This window comes from Corvus brachyrhynchos, unplaced genomic scaffold (assembly GCF_000691975.1).
Source record: "Corvus brachyrhynchos isolate BGI_N302 unplaced genomic scaffold, ASM69197v1 scaffold219, whole genome shotgun sequence".
Taxonomy (NCBI): domain Eukaryota; kingdom Metazoa; phylum Chordata; class Aves; order Passeriformes; family Corvidae; genus Corvus; species Corvus brachyrhynchos.
Window position 1 is genome coordinate 249,143 of NW_008240034.1, and position 24,307 is coordinate 273,449.

The 24,307-nt window shown below is 48.2% G+C and overlaps 1 protein-coding gene across 2 annotated transcripts in view; it reads left to right on the forward strand.

Annotated features, from left to right (window-relative positions):
* MLLT1 (MLLT1, super elongation complex subunit) overlaps positions 1 to 22,935 on the forward strand; it is a 28,968-nt gene extending 6,033 nt beyond the window's left edge. The window contains exons 3-11 of one of the 2 annotated variants that reach the window (XM_017743869.1): positions 5,935 to 6,078; positions 7,603 to 7,728; positions 8,956 to 9,501; positions 14,271 to 14,367; positions 15,090 to 15,201; positions 16,377 to 16,476; positions 16,673 to 16,744; positions 18,087 to 18,158; positions 18,904 to 22,935. In XM_017743869.1, the coding sequence (XP_017599358.1) occupies positions 5,935 to 6,078; positions 7,603 to 7,728; positions 8,956 to 9,501; positions 14,271 to 14,367; positions 15,090 to 15,201; positions 16,377 to 16,476; positions 16,673 to 16,744; positions 18,087 to 18,158; positions 18,904 to 19,032 (1,398 nt within the window). In that variant the 3' untranslated portion in view covers positions 19,033 to 22,935. The remainder of the gene's footprint in view (positions 1 to 5,934; positions 6,079 to 7,602; positions 7,729 to 8,955; positions 9,502 to 14,270; positions 14,368 to 15,089; positions 15,202 to 16,376; positions 16,477 to 16,672; positions 16,745 to 18,086; positions 18,159 to 18,903) is intronic. The other variant, XM_017743870.1, reaches the window with a different exon arrangement.
* Positions 22,936 to 24,307: the final 1,372 nt, after the last annotated feature.

Consider the following 24,307-nt stretch of genomic DNA (forward strand, 5'->3'; position numbering starts at 1 on the left):
CTGTGTTCTCCTGAATTAAAGAATATGATGTTAAAACATCAAATAAATCAAAGTCTTCATTACTTCAACACCATGTTTTCACTCTGATCTGTTTAAACCTGTTGACACTGGTGGGGATCAGCTGGTGTGTGTGCAGCAGATATTGTGAATTGATTACAGCATTTGGGACTCATCCTTGAGTAATTCTCTTCAAGTAGATGTTATGGATTGATTCTGGGATTGGGGTGAAAAGGCTCTTTGGAGGTGACTGGGCAGGAGGAGTTGAATGGGTTTTGTGGCCATATGTTCCTCACATTCTGACACATTTTTGTTGATGTATGTCCTCAGCTGAAACCAGACTTCCAGAGGCTTTGGGATTTGTTTATCAATGCATGTTTAGCTTTGTGAAGGTGAGAAGAGAAAGGATTTAAAGAGGGAGTGAGCCAGTCTGTGGAGATTGATCTTTGCCATGGTTGGCTGAAATGGGTTTTTTTTCCACAGTTTAAGCCTCCTTTCTTAGCTATTTCCTTTCCCTGTTCTGATTTGTTCCTGGGATGACAAATCCTGGCTGTCAGAGCCCGTGTGCTCTTTGCTTTGGCTAAAGAAATACCAACCTGTGCTCTGGGAAGGAGCAGCTTTACTAAGAATGGTTTTAATGAACTTCATCAGGGATTTTTTTAAGCAGCTTGGCATAAAATTGCCCATTGACTTTGTGTTGGAGGACTCCGTTTTTTATCATTGTTGTGTGTTTGGAGCAGCAGACTCGGTGCTCTTGGTGCCTTTTTGTCAGACAGGGAAGCGTCAGCAGAGTGTGAAAAAGGTCTAAGAGCCTGTTCTTATTCTCCATCAACATCGCTGGTCTGTGTTTGTCCTTCCTGTGCTGCAATCCAGCTCCTCCATGAGTAGGTGCTTTCTCAGGGCTGGAATTTGAATTGCAGAATATGAATTGTGAATATTGCAGTGAGCCTGGGCAGTCTGGGGCTCTGAGCAGCCACAGGACTCGCAGTCTCCTTTAACACTGGCAGAGCCTTTGCTGCTGTAACTGATCCTGAAAAACAAATGGCAGGGGCTCAGCAGGTTGATTGATAAAGCTTTTGAAAGTCGAGTTGGCTAATGACAGCAGATCATTTGGACTGGAAATGTTAGTGTGCTATTTTTGTTTTGAAATCCTTTGTGTTCCTGTAACGAGGGCTGCTGTGAGTGGCTTCTGGTGCTCAAATCGATACAAACCGGGTACAACAAATGCGTTGCTGTTTTTCTCCTGCTCTTCCCCTTCCCTCTCCCCCTCAATTTCAACAGTCTGGAGGCTTTTTTTTTTTTCATTGTTGTCTCCAAATAAATCTCTTCTAGTGGTACACGTTGTAATCTGGAGGCTGTAATACAGGTCTGGCTTTGGTATTCATTCCCTGTGACATTTTTTGCATCCTAATCAAATTAGATCAATCCTCCCCACAAAGCTAAAGGTCTAGTAGATTTTCATGTTATTCTGATATAAGGCAGATGATATTAATGCAACATGGATAAGATGTTGTATTAAAGTCTCTTTAAAGATGCTACCTCCTAATTTTAGTGCTGGAGATAAAAGCCTTCCAGGATTTACATAATGGATACATGGAACTTGGGCTTTTCCTATTAGTGAGAAGGAGATAAGCAAAGAAAGCAGAGAAATCTGTTTGATTTTTCCAGTGAGGTTCAAAAGAAAAATACGAATATTTTACCCCTTCTGCAACCTTTGTAGGTGTGATAGAGAAAACAAATAGAGAAATATTGGAAAAGGGAAAAATTATTTGTGCATCAAAGTAGGGACTCAGTGGAGACGTTGTAGGTGGGCTGCACTTATGGCAGGGGAGGTGAAACGAGATCAGCTACAACTGGTGTCAGGACTGTGCCATCAGGAAGGGATTGGCCTGGGAAATACTCCTAGGGAAGGTTGAAGAGCCTGTGTTTGCATGAGACATTTGATTTTACTGGAATTGCCATTTGGGGCAGAATGTGCACAGGTTTGAGAGGAGGAGTAGCTTTAACCTGTTGGTGTTTACTCAGTGTTGCTGAAAGTTGTGGAAGGAGGAGTAAAACTTGTCCTTTTGTCTGCCCTTTAAGGGAAGCAATTTAGGTCTGTCCTGTACCATCTTCCCTCCCAAACATGCAGCAATTCCTTTTGTCCTGCTGCTGCTGTCTGGTGAATCTTTCCTTTTACCTTTTTCTGTCAGAAATTAGGATGGATTATCAATTTACCCATTCCTTTATCTGAGCAGGGCCAAAACCCCTGGGCTTTGTGTGTTTGAGTAGCCATTCAGTGTGGCACATAGGCACCTCGAGATGCTGAAAATACATGTAAATACTTATATATATATATATATATTTTGCAGTGTGTGGCAAGGATGTGTTTGCAGCTTTATCAGCCATGCCAGCTTCATATAATGTATTTGTAAGAGTTGGTAGATTATTAAGTGCTTGTCTTGGAGTAGTGAGTAGATAAAGAGATATATTTACACTCATCTATGTTATTTATACTCATATATTTATTGTACTTGAGATATATATATATATATATATAAATATATTAGGAAAACCTAATTTTCAAACAAAGTAATAAGCTTCTGATGGAGCAAAGTCCTAAATGCTTAATCCTGGAGAATCTTCCAAAAGATAAGGGTGGTTCATGGATTCCTGAGTGGAACATAAGGCTGTTTATTTCAAAATGTGAATATTGGGCTATTGCTTTTCCAATGCCCTGTCTGGAAGCAGCTCCAGGACCAGTCAGACGGGTTGTACCAGCCTGGAAAGGGGTTTCATTTCTCCAGACGTTCCGGATAAATGCCTCTGTCAGGCTGGATCTATGGCAAAAGGGAAGTGGTGTTAGATGTTATAGTTATTGAATAACCATGAGCCTGCTTCCTTGGTGTGCTAGATTTTTGTAGATAATTTTGTTTTATGGCTTTCTAAAAGTGATTTATGAGCTTTATGCGCACGCTACCAGTGAAATTCTTTTGATTTGTGTTAAGTGGCAAAGGGCACACCCTGCCTTAAAAACAAGACAAGGAAATTTTAACAAAAGACTTTGAAAAATTCCTCCTCTTACGAAAAGTGCCAAAAGAACTTTAACCCATTAGTTCAGAACTCAAAGGAAAAATAAAGCAGCTTCAGAGCTCGTAACAGCGCAGTGGCAGGCGGTGCAGACAGGAAGCAGTAAAAATAAAACCTAATGTACCCAGCTCAGGAGATTGGAGGTGGAATAGGGGGATTCACGGGATGAAGGGAAGTTTACAGCAGCTGCAAATAAAAGCCCTGGCTTTGTGGTGCTCACTTGTAGTTTACTTCTCTGGCATCCTGGGATTTAAGGGGCAGATGTAAAGTGAGGTTCTGAAGTGCCTTGCTGAGACATCCCTGCACCAGCTTAACCATTTCATGGCCAAATGCACCACTGAATTTGAATCTGAACAATTCATATCTACCAGTTAGAAATGGACGTGATCCATCTTTTTTAAAGCTTTTCTTGGAAGTAGGGCCCTTTAGAAAATCTTACAGTCTTGGGAGCAGCAAAATACCCACAGAAACGGTCTTCCCTGGTCAGTTTTACTGATTGACATCAAGGAATATCAGAAGGTGGAGTTATCTAAGAGCAAAGCCTGGATTGTGTGTGTAGTTGCTACTGAAGCAGGAGTACATGAAGGATGTTGTAGGATTGTCTGGACCAAAGTTTGTAGGGTGAGAAAGACCCTACACGGGGTTGCAGCTCCCAGCAGCAGGATGTATGGATCCCAACATATTGAGAGAGGCTTTGAAGTGTGGCACTGTGGATTCAGCCTGGCTTTCCATTTAAAGTGATGGGTAGGTCTGGGTCAATTGAGGGAGATTTTCCTTGGGTTTCTACCCCCCTTCTCCCCCTTGATGGTTGTTTGGGGGAAGAACCTTTTAGGGAGGACCGGATGGATTAAGCTTTGGAGTGGCCTGAGCTGTAATCATTAGCTGGGCAGTGAGGGCAGTAAAGGAAAGAATGTTTATTTGCAGCTTTTTGCTTTGAGACTTTTGTGGTGGTTCTTTTAGGAGTGCTGTAATTTCAACTATTCACTGGGGGGGGTGGGGGGCTCCTTATGGCCTGGGGGATACAAAGGAGATTTTAATGATCAGGGCACTCTGCTGGGGTTCATTCCCAGGGCAGTTGTGATCTCTGAGCTGGAGTAATATCACATTAAAAACTGCTTTAATTCTACAAAAATTCAACTGAGACATGATGAACATTTTGATGCTTGTGAGGCTGTATTAAAAATGGGATACCCAAGGTGAGAGGGAGCAGGATCTGCTGCCTCTCTCCTGCTCAGAAAGCAAATGGGCAAATGACAAAGCAGAGCTGGTAATGGGATGGCAAAACAGCTCCTGACCAAAGCCTGCGCTTGCTGATGGAGCCAAGATTATTTACTCTGTTGTAAACCAGGGAAAGCATTTTAGAAGCCATTATTAGGCCACATTTGGATTTCTATTCATCCTTCATTTCAGTTTATTAGACTTTGAGGGACCCTGTGCAGCTGCTGTTTGAACTACAGCGAGCGCACACGCAGAGCTCGCTAATGATTCTGTTAATGAGAACGGGCATGGAAAAGAGGCAAATGACAGGGCAGTGTACTTTGCAAGGATTTTTCTTTTTCCTCCCATCTATCTGTTTTAGTAGACTCCTTTGAGGAGCATGTGGATTATTCAGGACTTTCCCAAAAGAGGGTCTGAAGACCTGGTGTTGGCAGCACGTTAATCTGAGACTCTTCTCTGTGTCTATTGATGCCTACCCCTGTTTGGGGGTGAGGATCCAAGACCTCGACTCCCAGATGAGCTCAGGGTACTGACTTTGATGTAAACCAGGTGTAGCTACCACCCTTTATGTTATTAGAGGTGTAGTTTGTCCAAGGAATAGCCTCTGGAGCAAACAGCAGGAACCAGGGTGGTCTGAAGCCGTTTCAGCCTATTTTCAGCAAACCTAATGGCTGAGGCTGGGAGCCTGCAGCGCCTGTTCCCATCCAACAATGCCACTGCACCAGGAAATGGAGCTGCTGGATGGGAATTCTGGAAAAGACTGCTGTGCAGCTGCTCGGTGCTGCGCAGGGAATGAGGCATGTGGGATGCATTCATGGAAATACGCAGGGCACCGCCGGCCTCGCTGGGCCTCCCAGCAGAGTCTCTCTTGCCACATTGAATTTCCAGCTTGGAAATGCAAAATGCAAGGAACACCAGGCGGTGTCCTGTCGATATTTGTAATACACAAGAAGTGTATTTGCAGTTTTGGTGGGGGGGGAAAAAAGGGGGGATTTCTTCCATTCTGTGCTGCAAACGCAGCAGGTGGAACAGAAGCAGTGAGGCGCAGATGATCCCCCCACCATGCATACAAACTCTGGATTGCTTGGGTGAAAGTGCCCTTGGAAAGTTCAAAAGCCTGGGATATCTTCCCATTCAGTCTCTGCAATATGCATATTGAAAAGGATTTTGCAAACCAAGCCATCCTTTTCCCATTGCGTTTAATCTTTTCTCAGTGCCTGCAGAGATCCTGGGAGTTCAGAAGTTGTTCCTTCTCTAAAAAAGGATTATGCCTTTCTTAATATTGATACTTAGAGTTTGCTTCCCAAAGGAGATAGGATCTGAATTTTGGTGAAAACAGAGTAGTGCATAAAGCTTGTGAATCTGGTTTTCTGGGGAGCCTTGAGCGGCTTTAAACAGACTTACTTTCATTCAAAATCTGTGTCCATACATTGCTTTTGCATGAGAAGCCTCATGCCTGAGTTCCTGATGAACAATGTTAACTTCGGCACAAATAGTTTAATTTCCAGCTCTCTGATCTCATGGTGAAAAACTCCATGAGTGCAACACTTAGTGGTTTATTTGGGATTTTCAGGAGTGACTGTTCGGATCCCCAGACTTAGTGTGTTTGCCAAGCTTCTTCCAGTTTCCCAAAGCCTTTCTTGTTTTTAGGAGGAGCCCAAAAAGGTTTGTTTCACATACGACCTGTTCCTAAATCTGGAGGGGAATCCACCTGTGAACCACCTGCGTTGTGAGAAGCTGACTTTCAACAACCCCACCAAGGAATTCAGGCGCAAACTCATCAGGGCTGGAGGGGTAAGTGCCCAATTTGGGATCCTAAAAGGAGTGAGCTCGTTTTGCTCTGAGGTTTCTTTTAGCCCAGCAGGCTTCAAGCAGTTTTCTTCATTCATTTAAAAGATGAGCCAGCCAGTTTTGACTCGTGGTTACAGGACTGCAGCACCTGTAGCAGAACAAACCTGCTGGTGGTGTGTGATTGGTGACACTTCATTTGTCAATTTAAATTGTGAGCATTAATATCAAAGCACTGAACCCCACTGGAAAATGAGATCTGCAGTGGATGTTGCAGGCTGCAGTTACCTGTGACCTTCCTGGTGCCAGGAGCAGAAAAGCTCAAGGAAAGCGAGCAGCTTCCAAAATATTCCCTATTAATTTTTTTTAGCTTATTAATTTTTTGTAGGTAGTGCTTCCTGGTCAATAAATGACCTCTAAACTTGGCATCAACTACTTGTGGCTTCACCAATAAAAAATTAATGAAAAAATTGGTCAATATAGAGTGAAAACAGGTGTGGGGGTTGAAAAATAGATATTCTCTAGAAGGCCCAGTAAAGTATGGGTTGCTGCAGTAGCTGAGCCCTTCCATCTGGGAAGGCAATAAATAGTGATAGACTCTAGGATTATTCTCAAATAACTGCAGGATCTGGGCAAATCAGTCCAAGCCACAAAGGGCTAGAAGTTTTTAATGAGCCAGAGGATGTCAAGGCCAGGTTGGACGGGGCTTAGAGCAACCTGGAATAGTGGGAGGTGTCCCTGCCCATGGCAGGGGGTGGAATAAGATGAGCTTTGAGGTCCCTTTCAATCCAAATCGCTTCATGATTCCTGTTCCTCGTTGTGCCAGGGCTTTCCTGTATTGGGCACACAGAGGAAGGTGCTCATTTCAGCCCTAGGATGGCTGGAACGTCATCTGCTCTCTAGGATTTTCACAGTATGTTATTTGAGTCCTTGTGTACTGAGGTGTTTCAGCTGTTAATCACTTTTGATGCCCTTTCTCTGGTGGCACTTTTCCACAGAATTATCCTGACAATGCAGGGGAGGTAAGAAGGGAATTGTTCCATGCAGCTCAGTGCTTGGTGTTAGGATTTTGTGAAGGGAGAGACCCAAGCCTTGTTTTTTTCCTTTTTCCCCTGAAAGAGTGAATTCAGCTTCTCCTAAACAGAGAAAGTCTTGCTCATTCCTTCCAGATTTATCTCCCTAGCCTTTTTCAGGGGAAGAGCATTTGCAGCAGAACACACAGTTCTTGTCCAGAGCTTTATTGCCTGCCTGTGCTCAGAATATTGGCATTCCCTTTGGGAAAGACACTCGATATTGCATTGCTGCCTTTCAGTTTTTGTGGGTTTAATATTCTGTATTTGAGGAGCTGCCTTGAAACTGAGCATTCCATAGACAATATCTTTTTATGGCCTTTAAGCAGGAGAGGAAAAAACATTGAAAAGATGAATAATAGTGTGTTAATTGAGCAAGTGGCTTAACATAATCATGTGTTAATAGTTAATAGTCCGTGAGATTTTGCTCAGACATAATTTCCCTCCTCTTTATTCGCAGGTAATGGTGATGCCAGAAGGAGCAGAGACTGTTTCGAGGCCAAGTCCCGATTATCCGATGCTGCCCACGATACCTCTCTCTGCCTTCTCTGATCCCAAGAAGACCAAACCCTCCCATGGGTCAAAGGTCAGTGCAGCACACTTTTGGGTCAGCCCGAGGTGAAGGAGTCTTTCAGGCCAGGCTGCTGAGAGCTTGTTCAGCAGCTGTTCCTGGCTGCTGCTAATTCTGAACCTCCTTGTACTCTGCAGTTCAGTAGTTAATGGTCTGGAACTTCCCAGCCTTTAGGAGGCTTTTTTATGATCTGATAGACTTCTCTCCAGGGAAGTTTTGAAAAGAAAATTAAATGTGCAAGACTGGGAATTTTTGGCGAATTGTGTCTTCCTTAAAGGTGGATGAAATCCTCTCTGATTGTTCTGGTTGTGTCCTCGATGCTGAGGATGGATTCTGTGGCTCTCTCACTGTCTGCCATGCCACACTCTGAGTCCCTGCACCTCTTGGCATGAAGGCTGAGTGGAAAGTCAGCCCTTCCTCTGTCCTCAGGGCAGTGCTGGAGAGAACATCAAATATGCTTCACTTGGTCAAACTGGTGCTTTCCAGATTTGATGTTTGCATCCAGCAGTAGCCAGTTCTTGAGACTTCCAAAGAACCTCACGTTCGTTATTTTTTCCCTTATGTACTGAAGCTATTTTTGTATAGTCCTACATGGGAGAAACGATCCCCAAGCACTGTGTTTTGGAGCAGATTACATGCATTTTATCAGCCTGAACAGTCAGAGGTATTAACAACAATTCATTTTCCAGTGTAATTCAATTCTGATACCGTGTTCTTCAGGGCTCTAAACACTCTGGCACTTCAGTTATGCCTTCTGATGTTATGAAACACAGTGAAGATGACTTACCTGTTAGTGGCTGATTTCATTTTGGTCAGGAATTAAGCATTAGAAAACACAGGAAACAGCAGAGAAATAAAGGGCTCTGAGATGAGCTCTGGTGAAAATTGCCAGTTGCTAAAGAGACAACGTTCTCCTGCTTCCATTCCTCCAGGGTGCCCTCAGAGGTGCATCTCTGTTTGCATTCAGATTAAACCTGAATTAAACATCTCTAGATGTTTCTAGACCTTTGACAGACCCTGGAAAGGAGCAGGAACATGTTTCATCCTTTCCTAATGTTGAAGTGCCCACTGTCAGTTTGTGTCCACCAGCTTGAGGGAAGTGTGGATGTTTACCTGGGCACGTGGGGGTGGATTTCTGCATGAAACAAACCTTGCCATGGGATTTATGAGGATGTGTTTTATCATTCTGTGTGGAGCTGCAGTTTCATACCCAGCTTGTATGTTTCTGTTGCTGAATTTTAGGATGCAAACAAGGAAAGCAGCAAAGCATCCAAGCCACATAAAGTAACCAAGGAGCACAGGGAGAGGCCCAGGAAAGACTCTGAGAGCAAAAACTCCTCCAAAGACCTTGAGAGAGAACAGAACAAGCCTTTGAAGGACTCCTCCAGAAAACCAACTGAGAACAAACTGCCTAAGGAGGAGAAGGCACCTCCAAAAGCTGCTTTCAAGGAACCAAAACTGGCCGTGAAGGAGACCAAACTGGAGAACACCTCTCCAAAGGGGGGGCCACAGCCGGAGTTAAAGTCTTCCAGCAAGAGGCCCTCCAATGTGGAGTCACCAAAGCCTAGTGCCAAAAAACAAAAAAAGAGTAGCTCCAAAGGGGTAAAGAATATCCTGGGGACATCTCCCAGAACCTCGTCTTCCTCATATCCAGAGAAGAAACAAACCAAGGAGAAGATGAATGCCAAAGTGGAAAAGGTAAAATCTGAGAGCGAGGCCAAGGAGATCAAAAAGCCCATGGAAATGGAAGAGTCAAACTCAGAGGATGAAACTTCTTTCAAGTCAGAGGTGAGTAGGGATTTATCCTTTACCACAATTTGGAAGGATGATGTTAAATCCCTGCCTGAAAAAGATGTTAAAAATAATCTCTCCGAGAAGATAGAGAAGCAGATTGGTAAATGCTTAGGCTGGGTTGTATCTCAGATGAAATTCTTCTTTGAAACTCTAATCAATATTAATTGTTCCTCCTGTGTGGTTTAGCTCCTGCTTCAGATACAAACTTCTATTGAGATTTATGTGCAGGCAGAGTTACCTAAAAGTCAGAGTTTAAGGTTATGGTCCCTCATTCATCCCTGGCAGTGATATCTACAGAGCTACAGGAGATACAGGGACACTTTTCTGCCTGCTTATGATAGCGATGTTTTTGAATGTGATCTAATTTCAGAAAAGAAGGAAATCATCTCAGTTTTGGTAATGAAAAAAGCCCAGTATTAAAATGTAAATAAAGCCCCTCTTCCTGTCATGGCCTGTAAGAAATGTGCCATTGGCTGAAGCTCAAAATACAACCACATGCCACTAAATCTAAATAAGTTGTGTTGTGAAACATAAAACAAATTATGTTCTTGTACTACTATTTTTAAAAGCTGTCTAAATATTTTTTCATTTTTACAACTGAGAACATTCCTCATCCTCTGTTTTCTAAAAAGTGTTTTCCAAAAGAAGGCAAAAAAAAATGTAAGAAGGGACAGACAAATCCAAACTGTTGCTACTTTTCACTTGTATATTTGTTATAAAGAAGCCATATATCTTGTAGTAGGGTTCACAGGATAATGTCATGGGAATTCTGGAACTGGTTCCTCCTGACCGCTTTAAGAAAGGTTTATTTTATTAAGATGAATGTTCTGGGGACAGTTTGTATTATGATTTAATCAGCACTGTGATACAGCAAATACTGATGTGTTTGTCAGGAGGGGTTTTTTCTGCAGGATTCGCAGTAGAAGAGTTGATCGGGGAAGTGTTAATTCCACTCTGCAGAGAAGTAACATCCCTGGAAGTGTCCAAAGCCAGGTTGGACAGAGCTTGGAGCACCCTGGGATAGTGGAAGGTGTCCCTGCCCATGGCAGGGGATGGCACAGAATGATCTTTAAGGTCCCTTCCCACCCAAACCATTCTGGCATTTTATGACTTTATTTCCCAGATGGATTAAATACTTATATTGGGCATTAAGAAGAGGCAGTTCCTCCCCTCTTTTAGCCTTTTACCCAAAGTGCAGCAGTGTGCAGCAAGCCCCACATCTCAATTCCAGACCCACAGCCCTCCCTGCAGACCCGTGTCCTGTGCTGATCCCAGTGTCCTTCGCTGTCCCCGAGGTGTCCCCGTCCCCTCGCGGGGGGCCCGGGCAGCGTGAGCTGATCGTGCTGCCAGGCTGTCCCTGAAGCCACAGCCTGTGGCACTGGAGCCTCAGCATCTGCTGCAGCCCGTCCTGCCCCTGTCCTCCCTGGCTCCAGCTCCTGTAGGGTGCTGGACAGTGGGATCTGGGGAGGGCAGGGACACTCTCTGTGAGGGACAGGGAGCAGTGGCAGCACCACCAGCTGAGGTTCCTGTGGAACCTGAACTCCAGGGCACAGCTGCATAAAGCACTGGCAGCAGCACCCAGGCTCTGGAGTTCCTTGTGCAACCTGGGGGCATCTCCCTGCTCCCAGCACTGCTGGTTGCTGCTCCAGGGTTTCTCCTGGCACAGCTGCGTGTGGAGCCGTGTGGGAGCCACATCACTAAAGCGAGGGAGCAGCTGGAGGTGGACCAGGGCCCGGAAACTCTTAAATCAGCTCTGCTGCTGTAGCCAGGGATTGTGCAACAGCTCCAGGGCTGCAGCTCCACGGGGGCTCCTAGCTGACATCTTTGCAGGCTGCTGTGGAGAGGAGCAGCCCTGCTCCCATTTGTGCTCCTGGCCTGGGAGCTCAGAGGGGGACTCTCCAGAGGGATGAAGGACTTTCTCCTGCTATTTCAGCTCTTGCTGGAAGTTACTTGGCCTTTCTTTCTTTTTTTTACCTTTTTTTTTTTTTTTCCTTCCCCCATCAAGTCCAGTTCCCTGAACTGGCCTCATGCTTGGCTGCCTCAGTGCTGACAAAAGGGAGAGCAGGGATGTGAGGCAGCGTTGCTTTTTGCCATTGTCGGCGTTGCTTTGGTCACATCCCAGTGACAGTCACTGAGCACACGGAGCGTGTCCAGCTGCATCCTCCTCTGGCTGAAGGAGCTGATGGGGTTAATGGCAGAAGGAGAGATGAGTTACCTCCAACTTCTGCTGCTTAGGTCCTGTTAAGTCATTTTAAGGGAAGACCTGCAGATTACCAGGAATGAGGGATGTAGGATTGGAGCTGTGGGTCAAGCACAAGAACTGTGCTCCCTTAGCTTGAAAATATTCATAAAATCCCAGAATGGTTTGGGTTGGAAGGGACCTTTAAATATCATTCAGTTCCATCCCCTGCCATGGGCAGGGACACCTTCCACTGTCCCAGGCTGCTCCAAGCCCCAATGTCCAGCCTGGCCTTGGGCACTGCCAGGGATCCAGGGGCAGCCACAGCTTCTTTGGACAACCTGTTCTCTCTGCTCTCCACTTCCATGTTGGAATTTCCCTAAACAGCCAGGGCTGCTGCAATGTGCCAGTAGATCTGATGTTGGAATTTTTAAATTATTCTCCTTCACTCCTGAACCCTTCCCAAAGATTGTAATACCATTTTGGACACATTTTCCCCATCTTACAGTGGAATAAATGGAACTCTTACCAGTACTTGGGTGACAGTGTGGCCAGCAGGACCAAGGCAGGGATTGTTCTTTGTGCTGGGCACTGCTGAGGCCACACCTCGAGTGCTGTGTCCATTTCTGGGCCCCTCACAACAAGAAGGACACTGAGAGGCTGGAGCGTGTCCAGGGAAGGGAACGGAGCTGGGGAAGGGACTGAAGCACTGGGAGCAGCTGAGGGAGCTGGGAAAGGGGCTCAGCCTGGAGCAAAGGAGGCTCAGGGGGGACCTTGTGGCTCTGCACAACTCCCTGGCAGGAGGGGGCAGCCGGGGGGTTGGGCTCTGCTCCCAGGGAACGGGGACAGGATGGAGGAAATGGCCCCAAGCTGTGCCAGGGGAGGGTCAGGTTGGACACCAGGAAGAATTCCATCATGGAAGGGGTGGTCAGGAATCAAAAGGGGCTGCCCAGGGAGGTTTGGAGTCCCCATGCCTGGAGGTGTCCAAGGAAGGCCTGGACATGGCACTCAGTGCTCTGGGCTGGGGACAAGGTGGGCATCAGGCACAGGGATTCTGTGATGAGTTATAAAGAAGGGTGGTATTGGAGTGAAAGATTTTGCTGCCACTTTCCCTTATCAATTCCCAAAGCTGCCAATGTGCCTCTTTGTGCCTGTCACAAAGTTTTTTTAGTATTAACCCTTCCTTTAACAAACTTAACAGTGGGAATGTGTGATCGCTCCAGTGTGAGGATGTGGCAGCAGTAGTAATAAGTGGATTCCTAGGAATGAAACAGTGAAACTGAAATGCTGATTTCCAGGGAATTACTTTTAAAAAGGCAAGATACTACAGTACTTTGAGAATCTTTGAACTAGAACCTGCCTGAGCGCCAAATAAAACCGTTTTAAGGGGAATTTTAGGAGCTGTTTGGGGATGGAGGGAGTTGCCGTGGCCTCTGCTGCCCTCTGGCGGTCCCCAGGGCTATTGCAGGTGATTGCTGTGCGGTATCGGATTTGCGATTAAAATTTCCCAATCTCACCCAAATTTCCTTCCTGGATGCTGCTGTTACCAGTATTCACTTACTCTTCACTTACTCTTACTGCACAGGATACTCCTGGTACTTCTGCTGAGTGCTGACGGAGGAGTTGGGGTCACAAGGGTTGAGCTGGTCTCTGTTATGTTTGCACAATGTAGTGGAGCCAGTACAGTGGATCACTCAAACTGGTGTAGAAACAACTGGGTTTAGGGGATAATAATAATAATTTAGAATTAATTTTGGAGTCATGTGAGCTAGTTGGGAAAGACATCTCCGTGTCTGTGAGGAAAGGGATAGGGAATTGGGATTGTTCATTGAAGAAGAGAAGCTTTGGTGTGACCTCCAGTGCCTGAAGGAGCCTGCAGGAAAGATAAACTGTTTGTAAGGGATGGAGGGACAGGACAAGGGGGAATGGCCTCAGACTAACAGAGAATGGGGTTAAATGGGATATTGGGAAGGAATTCTTGGCTATGAGGGTGGGGAGGCCCTGGCACAGGGTGCCCAGAGCTGCTGGGGCTGCCCCTGGATCCCTGGAAGTGTCCAAGGCCAGGTTGGACCAGGCTTGGAGAAGCCTGGGACTGGATTGGATTAAATCATCTTTAAGGTAATTTCCGACCCAAACCGCTCCATGACTCTCTGAGTCCATGGTCAGTGATCAGTCTGAGGCTCAAGGGAACCTTGGTAGGTACAATAAATACACCTTTTAAGAGGGTTTAGGTAGTTGAGGGTTCTGTGCTGGTCATCTGTCACTTCAAAGTAAGGGCTTTTCATTTAAATGTTTTTCAGATGCTCCGTATCATCAGCTGGGGGGTTTGAACCTTGTGGTGTGAAGGGGTTTGCTGGGAGTCCTTGATGTTGCTCCCAGGAGTGCTGAGCTGCATCCTGCCAGACTTCCATAAATGTTTTTTTTATTCACCTCACATTCTGTTTGTTTCCATAATCCCGAGAACTCCATTCAGCCATGGGTGATGTTGTAGAGTGCTCAGATGCTCCTGTCTCACAGTGCTTTGTGCTCTGCTTTTCTGGATTAGAAAGATTAAGATTCTTTTTCTTTTGTTTCCCTTTTATGGGGGGTTAAGTCTGTCCAGTCCAGCCCTTCCAACTCCAGCTCCAGCTCCGACTCCAGCTCTGACTCTGATTTTGAGCCATCTCAGAACCACAGTCAAGGTGTGTTAAAACCTTCCTTGTGTAACCTTAAAAGGCTCAAGAGAAATAAATCTGCTTTTCCAGCACTATAATAATACAGTTTCTTGCATGCAGCCATGTGTTGGAGCTGTGATGCTTCAGCAAGAAAAGGCAATAATGTCATAACATCATGAACAAGTATTTTTCTTCTCTTGGCAGCTAATTTATGAGTAGGGAATCCCTCTGGATTTGGTTCTTTCCCTTCTGGCTTTGGTTTCTGCCTCGGTTTATAAATGTGTTGCTGCTGCCTGGTGTGTAGAATCACCAGAACAGTTCTCCTCCAATCTCATCTATGTTTTATTAAAAATTATAAATGTGCCATTCATCACTTTGCCAGTGTGTAACAGCTCCTTTCTCAGATCCCTCCACTGATAACCCAGAGAGGGAAACTCTGGCAACAGTAAATGTTCCAACTGCAGCAAATGCTGTGCTGTTGCTGCTGTCTCCAGTGCCATTTAAATCAGCCCCACACACATGAAAAATGTGTCCTTTTGTTCTCATTTGGGAGGGAGGGGAGGCTTTGGGGAAGGGAGGGAGTTGTAAAGTTTGTCAGCTCTGCTTTAGCCCTGAGCCTGGGGCAGGCTGTCCTTTTCCAGTCACATCTCACTGGCAATCAGGATGTGTCTCAGCTGAGATGCAGGGGTTGGGCTGGGGCTGTGCTGGTCGTGTCCTGGTGCTGAATTCCCTTCTCCCATCTGCCCCAGGCCCCCTGCGCTCCATGGTGGAGGATCTGCAGTCGGAGGAGTCGGATGATGACGACAGCTCCTCTGGAGAGGAGGCAGCAGTCAAAGCAAACCCCGTCAGCCGGGATTCCAGGTGGTAACAAATCCGGAACAGGGATGTTTGCTTGGCTCTCGGCCCTCTGCATTTGGTATTTTAGGGTGCTCTCCATTTGGAAGGAGGAATTAAAGAGCCGGGGCTCTGTGTGGGAGGGGAGGAAGGGCAGATGTGTGGGGTCACTCAGCACAGGGTGGGGACACAGAGCTGGGGACAACAGGGTTGGCCGAGGAGCACAAAGAGGGGAAGGCACCAGGAAGTGCTGAGCTGAGCTGGCAAGTGTCACTGACTGACACCTCCAAACACCTTCACCTAATTGTGACCCTCAGATCTCTGCAGAGCTGCTGGGGTGTGGCACCTTTGATCTGCCGAGATTAGGGACATGTGGGGGACAGGCAGAGTGTGCTGCTCTGGCTGCCTGCGACTGACAGGGCTCAGGAGTCACTCTGTGCCCACCCTGTGTTGGCTGCTCCTCTCCTCTGGACTCAGTGACAGCTGTTTCCTGCTCCAGGCCCCGGAAGGAGTGGAACTTCATCCTTCTTCCCTCAGGAAATGCTGCTACAGCCCAAACCTGGAGTCTCAGTGAATTGTTTAATCCAAATGCTTGGCCCAGAGAGCAGCTGCAAATCAGAAATGGTGCTGCTGGTTACCAAAACAAACAAATATCCATTATTGCACTTGTCATCATCAGCTAAACAAGGATGGAGAGACATTGAAGGGTATTTTTGTAGATCTTTAGGGGATAACCAGTTTTCAAGTTCATCACAGGTAGGCTACCTGCCATATTTATAGGGCCAAAAGGAGAAGGAGAATAAATAGGAAATCTTAGAGGTCACACCAGCAGCAGCACTAAATGCATTTTTTGTCTGTGGAGGTGTCAGTGAGCCTTTCATGCTCTTGGTGACACTGGGAGGAATTCCTGAACTGAACAGTTGGCTGTATGTGAAAATCAAGTGGTGCTCAGTTGTTCTGGGAGACTCGTGTACGCCAGAGTTGAACTGCTGCCTGTGCTGTGCCACCTAAACCTCCCTGGGAATGCCAGGTGACACCAGCTGGGAAAAAAGGGATTCTTGGAATCTCCAGTGACCCATTCTCGCAGCCAGTGTAGGATCTATGACATAAAAGAGAATTTCACTAGCTCTGTGTGGCTCAGCTGGCAGCTGATGAGTTTGCTGCTCCCTGGTGATGCTCATTCTCTGCTGGTGGTTTTTCAGACTGAGCCTCAGTGACAGTGACAGTGACAACAGCGCCGACTCCTGCCCGCCCAGCCGGGAGCCGCCTCCTGGGCAGAAGCTGCCCCCAGCAAACAACAAGGTATGAAATCCCCCCTTCCCACAGCTCTGCTTCCCCCCTCTCCTGGTTCCTGCATTGGAAATTCTCACTTGCACCGAATTCTCCCTATTCCTGTCCTCAGCAGACAAGTGATTCCTTCCATTTCAGCGCTCTGCTGGGACACCCCTGTGGTTCCTGAGCTGATTTTGATCCTGTTGTTGGTTTCTTTTCCCCTCAGGCATCTGGAAGGAAAAGCCCAGAGTCTTGTAACAAGCCAGAGAAGATCCTGAAGAAGGGAACGTATGACAAGGTGTGTCCTGTGGAGAGGGATCTTTCATGAGGGCCTGGAGGGCCAGGACCCAGGGAATGGCTTCCCAGTGCCAGAGGGCAGGGCTGGATGGGATCTTGGGAAGGAATTGTTCCCTGGGAGGGTGGGCAGGCCCTGGCACAGGGTGCCCAGAGCAGCTGGGGCTGCCCCTGGATCCCTGGATCCCTGGCAGTGGCCAAGGTCAGGCTGGACATTGGGGCTTGGAGCAGCCTGGGACAGTGGGAGGTGTCCCTGCCCATGGCAGGGGTGGAATGGGATGAACTTTAAGGTCCCTTCCAACCCAAACCATTCCAGGATGCTCTGATTGAGGAGCTGAGTGTGTCAGAGCTGCTGGGCCTCACCATGCACAAAACCACCTGAATCAGCCCAGCCTGTTCATTGTTCTGTCTCAGCAGGGTAAAAGCTTGAGTTTAACAAAAACCAGATGTTGAAAGGACAGACTTTGGAGAGTGACACTGCAGAAATTGTGTACGTTACGTAGCTGAAGCCCCAGGTGGTGTTCATAGGCAAAACGTTAAAATTGTTGTATTTGTTTGCCCTTTGTCTGAACCAAGGGCCTGGGCACTGCTGCAGTGCTGGGGCACTTCATTAAAAGGCAGTTTCACCTGGCTTTGATCTTATAAATTAAATATTATTTGCTGCTCTGCTTTGCAGGTTTAGTTGGAACCTTTGTTTGTTCAGTGAAATTCCCTCTTTCCTTCCCTCCAAGGAGAGCAGATCCATGTTCATGCTGTGATTCACTGATTCTTTGGATCAGTTTTGCTGATCTGGACCTGTTGTTGGCTGTCTAATAAAAACTAAAATTAAAAAAGAAACCCAAACCACTCTTACCTAAGAACAATGAACATGTTGAGCCTGTGAACAATCCTTCATTTCCTGTTGTGGTGTAGGTAAAACTACCTGGGACTACAGTGCACTCCAAGAATTTTTCCTTACCTAAATGGAAGTCATTGCTCAGCAGATTGCTGGGGTGTTGGTCACTGATGCACCTGATGTTTTCAGGTAATTTGGAGTTAATTAGGAGAATCCACTGATGAGGAGCTCACACTGAGGGTCACCAAGGTGAACTTCACCTCACTGAGGTCCTTAAAGGTTCTGCCCAGTTCTTGGAGCTGGTTACAGGTGTGGGTGTCATTAAATTTAAGAAAATGGCCTTCAGAGTACTTGTATTTAAGGGAAGTCTTCAGTACTTGAGGAGGAGGCAGTAAAAAAAGTATGGAAAAATTGGGAATGTATGAAAGGGCCTCAAGTTCTTCTGACCCCTCACTGGGGAAGTCCCTTTGGCAGCCTTCAGACACTCCACGGGTCCCTGTTTGTGTTCCAGGCCTACACGGATGAGCTGGTGGAGCTCCACAGGCGGCTCATGGCACTACGGGAGCGCAACGTGCTCCAGCAGGTACAGACCTTGTCCGTGCTGGCCCCGGGGATCTGGGTGTCCAGAGGGCTCAGCCAGGCCCTTCCAGAGAGCTTCTGCTTTGCTTTGAAAGCAAAAATATGGAAAATAAAATCAAATCAGCTGTGCATGCGGTGTTTTTGTTGGAAATAGGACAGGAGTGTGGTGTGGGCACCTTCCCTCTGCCATCCTGGCAGCAATCCCTAAGCTGGGGTCTCCTGGTCTGATTGACAGCTTCTTCCTGGGGGCAGGGGCTGAGCTCTGCTCTGGGACAGGGACAGGAGCCCAGGGAACGGCTGGAGCTGGGTCAGGGCTGGGCATGGAGCTCAGGGAAAGGTTCTTCCCCCCGAGGCTGCTGGGCACTGCCCAGGCTCCCCAGGGAATGGGCCCGGCCCCGAGGCTGCCAGAGCTGCAGGAGCGTTTGGACAGCGCTCTCAGGGATGCCCAGGCTGGGGTTGTTGGGGTGTCTGGGCAGGGCCAGGGGCTGCACTGATGATCCCTGAGGGTCCCTTCCAGCTCAGGGGATTCTGTTATTTTATGATATAAAAGGACAGAAACGTGCCCACATCACTGTCCAGACTGTGCTACTCAGGCATGCAGGAGGAGCTGGTTTGCTTTCTTGGGGAGAGCATTCCTTTCCTGTTATGAGCCTCTCCAAGGCTGTTCCAAAGGGGTGGGAAAGGCCTGGATGGGCTCTGTGTGCCCGCTGCCCTCTGTGCTGTACTGATGTCCATCCCCCTGTCTCCAGATCGTGAATCTCATTGAGGAAACCGGGCATTTCAACGTCACCAACACAACCTTTGACTTTGACCTCTTCTCCCTGGATGAGACGACCGTCCGCAAGCTGCAGAGCTACCTGGAGGCCGTGGCCACATGACGCTGGGCCTGGGAAGCTGGCTCTGCTCTTCGACCAGAGATCCCCTCCACTGGTACAGGAAACCACCCCATGGAACTAGGCCTTCTTATCCTCCTGCCTCACCCGAAGAAGCACTGCCTTAGAGAACAGCCATGCTCTAGGAATGCTCAACCAGCTGCACTTTTCTTGTAGGCTTCAAACCAGCGCCCGCCTTGCTGAGTCTGTCCCCCCCCGGCTTCGTGGGCCAGGCCCCGAGCAGAGCAGGCGTGCTGCACTTAGGCTGCACAGCGCGACCTTTTCGGTTTCCCTTCGAGCAACTGTGTTTCAAGAGCACATTTTCCAGGCGTCTCTGAGCTCTGAAGGAGCGTGGATGCTGTTCCCTTCCCCCGGAGCTTGGGACCAGCCTGCGGAGAGCTCCAGAACTCAGAGCCCTCCCGCTCTGCCCCGCGCCGTGTGGGTTACATTGACAGAGCTGGCCCGGAGACTGGGGACACAGGAGGCTCCTGGGGGTCCTGCTGGTCTGCTGCAGAGGAGAGGGGCTGCATTCCAGCTGCATTCCAGCTGGGATCACCCACTGGTGACTCCCGGTGGGGGCAGGACCCTCAGCTCCCTGCAGGGACACTCTGTGCTCGGTGAGGAGGCTTCTGGAACCTGCTGTCTCCTGCTGGGGTTTGGAGATGTCTTGTTTGTTGATCTGAGCTCCTAAACAAAGTCCCACTCCTTTCAGTCTGCTTTAACTGTAATAGGACTCCAAAACTGTAAGCTGTATATTTTATATATATATATTATATATATGTATGTACTGTATGTATAAGAAGGGCCTAGTTGGGTCTTATGATCTTAAGGGTGTGTTTTTCTGTTGTTTTTTTATGGCTCTGGCAGGGGAAGGCGCTTAATAAGATTTGACTCGTTTCGTTCAATGCCTCTTGTGGACAATTTGTAGTGTAAGGAAGCTGGACAGCAACCTCCAGGCATCCCGTGCTCCAGAAGGGGCTCACCCGTCGTCTTTCCATTTGTCAGTGTTTGATAACTTTGCCAAAACATGTGATTGGTTTTGTTCTGTGTTCTCAAAGAGGAATCTCCTTGCAGTGGCCCCTATAGTAGTGGCTGTACTTTGGGAAAACCAAAACAAGGGAGAGCTTAAATCTTTGGGAGACGCTGATGTAAAACACGGAGTGGAGTCAGGTTTGTTCCCTCCTCCCTCTCCCACCACGCTGCCTGTGCAGGAAAAGGCAGGAAACACAAACACTAATGCAACCCCTTCCCTGGATTTCTAGTTAAACTAGTATTGACCTCCAAGTGTTGTCCAGGCGGGCGTGGGGAAATCCCAGCGCCTTCCTCAAAGCTGTGTTACACTCCTGGTCCCTAAATTCAGTATTTTCCCAGGAATTGCTCATTTTTCCGAGGGGTGTGGGAGGCTTTTGCCAAATGTCCACGGGGCACAGGCGGTGTGGGAGCAGCGGTGCTGGGGAGCCCCTCTGCTCAGGGAGGGTTGCACCGCTCCAGGTTTGCTGTCCCTTGTTTTGGGTTCCCCCTTTCTTTATCATGGAAATGTTGCAACTAATCAACTGAAGTGGCAATATGATGATAAGCTTGTTTGAGTTGGGTCATGTTGACCCGATTCCCATTAATTTTGTCCTTGTACCACCTTTCATGTGTTGTGTGTGTGTATATATATATATATATATGTGTGTGTGTATATATATATATATATTGAAGTTCAAGCTCATGCCAGGTGCAAACCCTGTCACACCAGTGATCTCAGCTCTTTTCTTTCGTGCTGGACGATGCCAGGGCTGGAGAGAAATGCCAGAGAAGGTGGAGGGCAGTGGGCAGAGGAGGAGGTGGCAGCAGGACACCCATGGTGGAGGCCGGCGGTCACAGCCCCTGGGTGGGTACTGCGAGTCCTCGTGTCTCCGTGGGGCTGTGCCGGGGGAGGCAGCTCTGTGCCCACTCCGGGCAGCCTGGCACCCCAGGGCTGGGTGGGGTTGGTGACACTGTCCTGTCCCCAGAGCAGTGGGGGTGGCCGGGCTGACCCAGCTCTCCCAAGGTCTTTGCTGCCCTCTCCACCCTGGTCACTCCTCCCACAGCTCCGGTCCCAGCACTTCCGGACTGTCCACAGCCTCCAGAGCTGCCCCTCAAGGGACTGGAGGTGCCACCTCCCTCCTGCCCCTTCTGCTGTCAGTGCCCCGTGCTCACAGCTCCCAGCCAGCCCAGGACACGCGTGGGAAGCTGTTCCTGAGCGTGGCTGGAAGCACCGTGGCCACGGCATCGTCCTGTCCTGGAAGTGACTTTGTTGGTGAAGTCTGCTGAGCATTGATAGGGATTTGGTTTGGTTTTTATAAGAAGTATTTTACACATGAATTTTTTTAGACTGTTTATAATCCCCCTGAAAACCCGAGGTAGGATTGTTCCCCAGCAATAGTTCCTCTCCATTGTGTGCACATGCTGATTTGTTACTAAAAGGTTTTTGCAAGTACTTAGTTGTTCTACAGAGTTGATGTTTTTTGGGGTATGTGGTAGCATTGGGGAGCACAGGAGGAATGACTCTGCAAACTAAGAATGGTCACATTTGGGCCTCATCTTGTGTCCCCTTGGAGTTCCCTGTGTAGATTCCCTCTAGGCTGGCTGAACGCTGTTCTGAACATGCCGTGTACAGGTTTTTGTGGATAAAGTGTTTGTTCTTGTGTCACTCTTGAGAGCATGGATGGATTATTGTACTCTAGGAAGGAGGGGGCAGTGCTGCTGTGGGCATTGCTTCAGGTCCTCGAGGATGTGTAGTAGCTTGCGTTGTTAAAAAAAGGAAGAAAAAAAAAAAAAAGAATCCAAAATTGACTTGTAGCCATAATGGTTTTTCCAAGGAAAATGGACAGGACTCTGTTACTTTTCCGTGTCCTTCGTGGTGGTGCTGCTGGCACAGACAGGTGCTGGGCAGCCCGAGGGCTTCCCGAGTTGAGTTGAAATCGTGTTGGAGGTGGGATCAGGACTCGGCTCCTTCGTCCTTGGCCCAGATCAGAGGCCAGGGAGGGGTCGGGAGCATTTTCCTGGGTCCTGGTCTGCGATGTGTTGAGCCTTGAGGCTTTGATTACTGACATGTACTATTAAAAAAGCTAAAAAAAAAAGAGGAGAGGAAGGCTGGCTGGCTGCAAAGCCCGGCTGAGGCGTTTGGGCCACGGAGGGAGCGAGGCTGGCTGAGGTCAGGCTGAATCCATGGAAGTGCAATGACTCTGCCACCCGTGGGATCGTGGGGTGCGGTGGGAGCATCAGAACGAGCCAAGCAATTGATGCAACAATCCAGAAGCAGTTTTTTTGTCAGATCTTGGAAGGTGTTTGATGGTGAGAGAGGTTTAAACGTCCCTTACGGAGGGGCCTCTCCACGAGCAGAGCCCGGAGCGGCTCCGGTTCCGCAGTTTTCCATTGGGGATGTGCTGGAGCCGGCTCTGCTCGCATGAGGCTCCTCCCTGCTGGCCCGGGTGCTGTGGTGACGCTGTGACAGCCCCGGTGCACCTGGGCCAGGTGTTAATTAGTGCTGGAAGGACCCAAATCGGTGTTGCTTTCCTGGGGCACGGAATAGCCATCAAAAACTGACAAGATGAGTTTGCACTCCTAAAGAAAAATGTAAGTACTTCAACTTCTAGAGAATTTTTAATTGTATTTCTGCCTAGAGCCGAGGTATTAAATACCTCAGCACCTGAGGATTTTAAAAGTTGTGTTGGGAGAAAGTTCTTCACTCAGCTGGAAGAAATGCAGCTGAGCCAAGACTAACTGCAAGATTAAAAAAAAAAACCACAAAAAAACTCATGTTTGTAATACGTTACAGGATTGTTTGTCCTGAATTTTAAACTTTTTGTTAAATTTGTGGAACTATGGAGGAATTTTCTAGAAAAAGTGAAATAAAGTAAGATGGAAAAGTAAAACTCGGAAGTGTTTTTCTGTTGTTGTGTTGTTTCTCCAGGGATGGCACCGTGGCTTTCCCAAAACCTCTCCTCGTGGCACAGCACTGGGGCTGGGAACACCATGGGGCCTGGCAGGGGCAAAGCCAGGGAAAAGGGAGTTGTTATAAAAGCGTGGGATGGCTCCAGCATCCCCTCATCCATCAGAGCTTTGTCTGTTCAGGTGAGGGGTCCCTGCCCTGGGGGGAGCTGGAGCAGCAGGTCCCGGGCCTGGGGCAGCACCCCTGGGAGTTGAGGGGGTCCCCCACTGCACAAGGAGGAGCCCTGGCACGGGCCTGGCCCGGCACAGGGTAAGGGTGGTGCCGTCCATCCCCTGAGGGAGTGGCCGTGGCTGCCCAGGGAGCGCCCCAGGCCCAGCTCTGGCTGCCGCTGTCCCTGCCCGGCGCAAACCCGGCCCAGCCCTGCTGCTTCCCAGGAATGAGAGAGAGCTGAGAGACACAAACGGAGGAGTTTATTACACATTCCTCTGCAAACACACACTGGCACAGGATGAGCAGCAGTTCCAGTAGTGCATTCCCACCCTTCCACCGGGCACTGGAATTTCGCTGACCCAAAGCAGAGACAGGTTTAGGTTTAACCCACCCTGAGCCTGCTGTGATACCAGCACTGAGCTGCTCCCACCTGCCCCTGCTCCTCCTTTCCCTGGGAAATGGTGCTGGGAATCAGCTGGGCTGCTCTGCCTGTGTGCAGGGAAGGATTCCTGGTTTGAAATAAGCCATTTACAGGCAAACCCAGTGCCCCTGGGTGCTGGGCAGCCTGGAATAAGCCAGGAGCTCCTGGGTCAAGGTGCTGCCCTCCAGCTTTGCAGGTCATTCTGTGTCCTCCAGACAGTGAATTCACCATGAAGGATCTTCACAGCCTTGGGCTGGTTGATCACAGACCCTCAGGAGAACCAGCCTGGGCTCCCAGCACCATCTCCTCTCCCCAAGCACAGGGACAGAGCCTCAGCCCACTCCCCTCCACTCCAGAGTTCCCCAGTTCAGACACTACAACATTTCTGGATTGTAAGACACAGACAGATTTCACACACTGTACACAGCCTTATAAATAATCCCTGGAGTAAATCACTTCCCAGAATACCAGCCATGGATACAACTCAACAATACAATTTATGGCTTCATTATAACTCAAAAAGGTAAAACAAACTCAAAATATTGCACAGACAAACCCAGTTCATGTGAGGTTCCACCTCCACTGCTGTGTGTAGTCACACAGCATTTGTCATCTCAGACAGGAATAGTTTGTGGGAAAGGAGATGTAAAACTATATGGATACCATCAGCATGCAGGGAAACGGGCAGCAGGGAGGGAGGACACTGCTGGAAAATAAAATCTGCCTTTCTC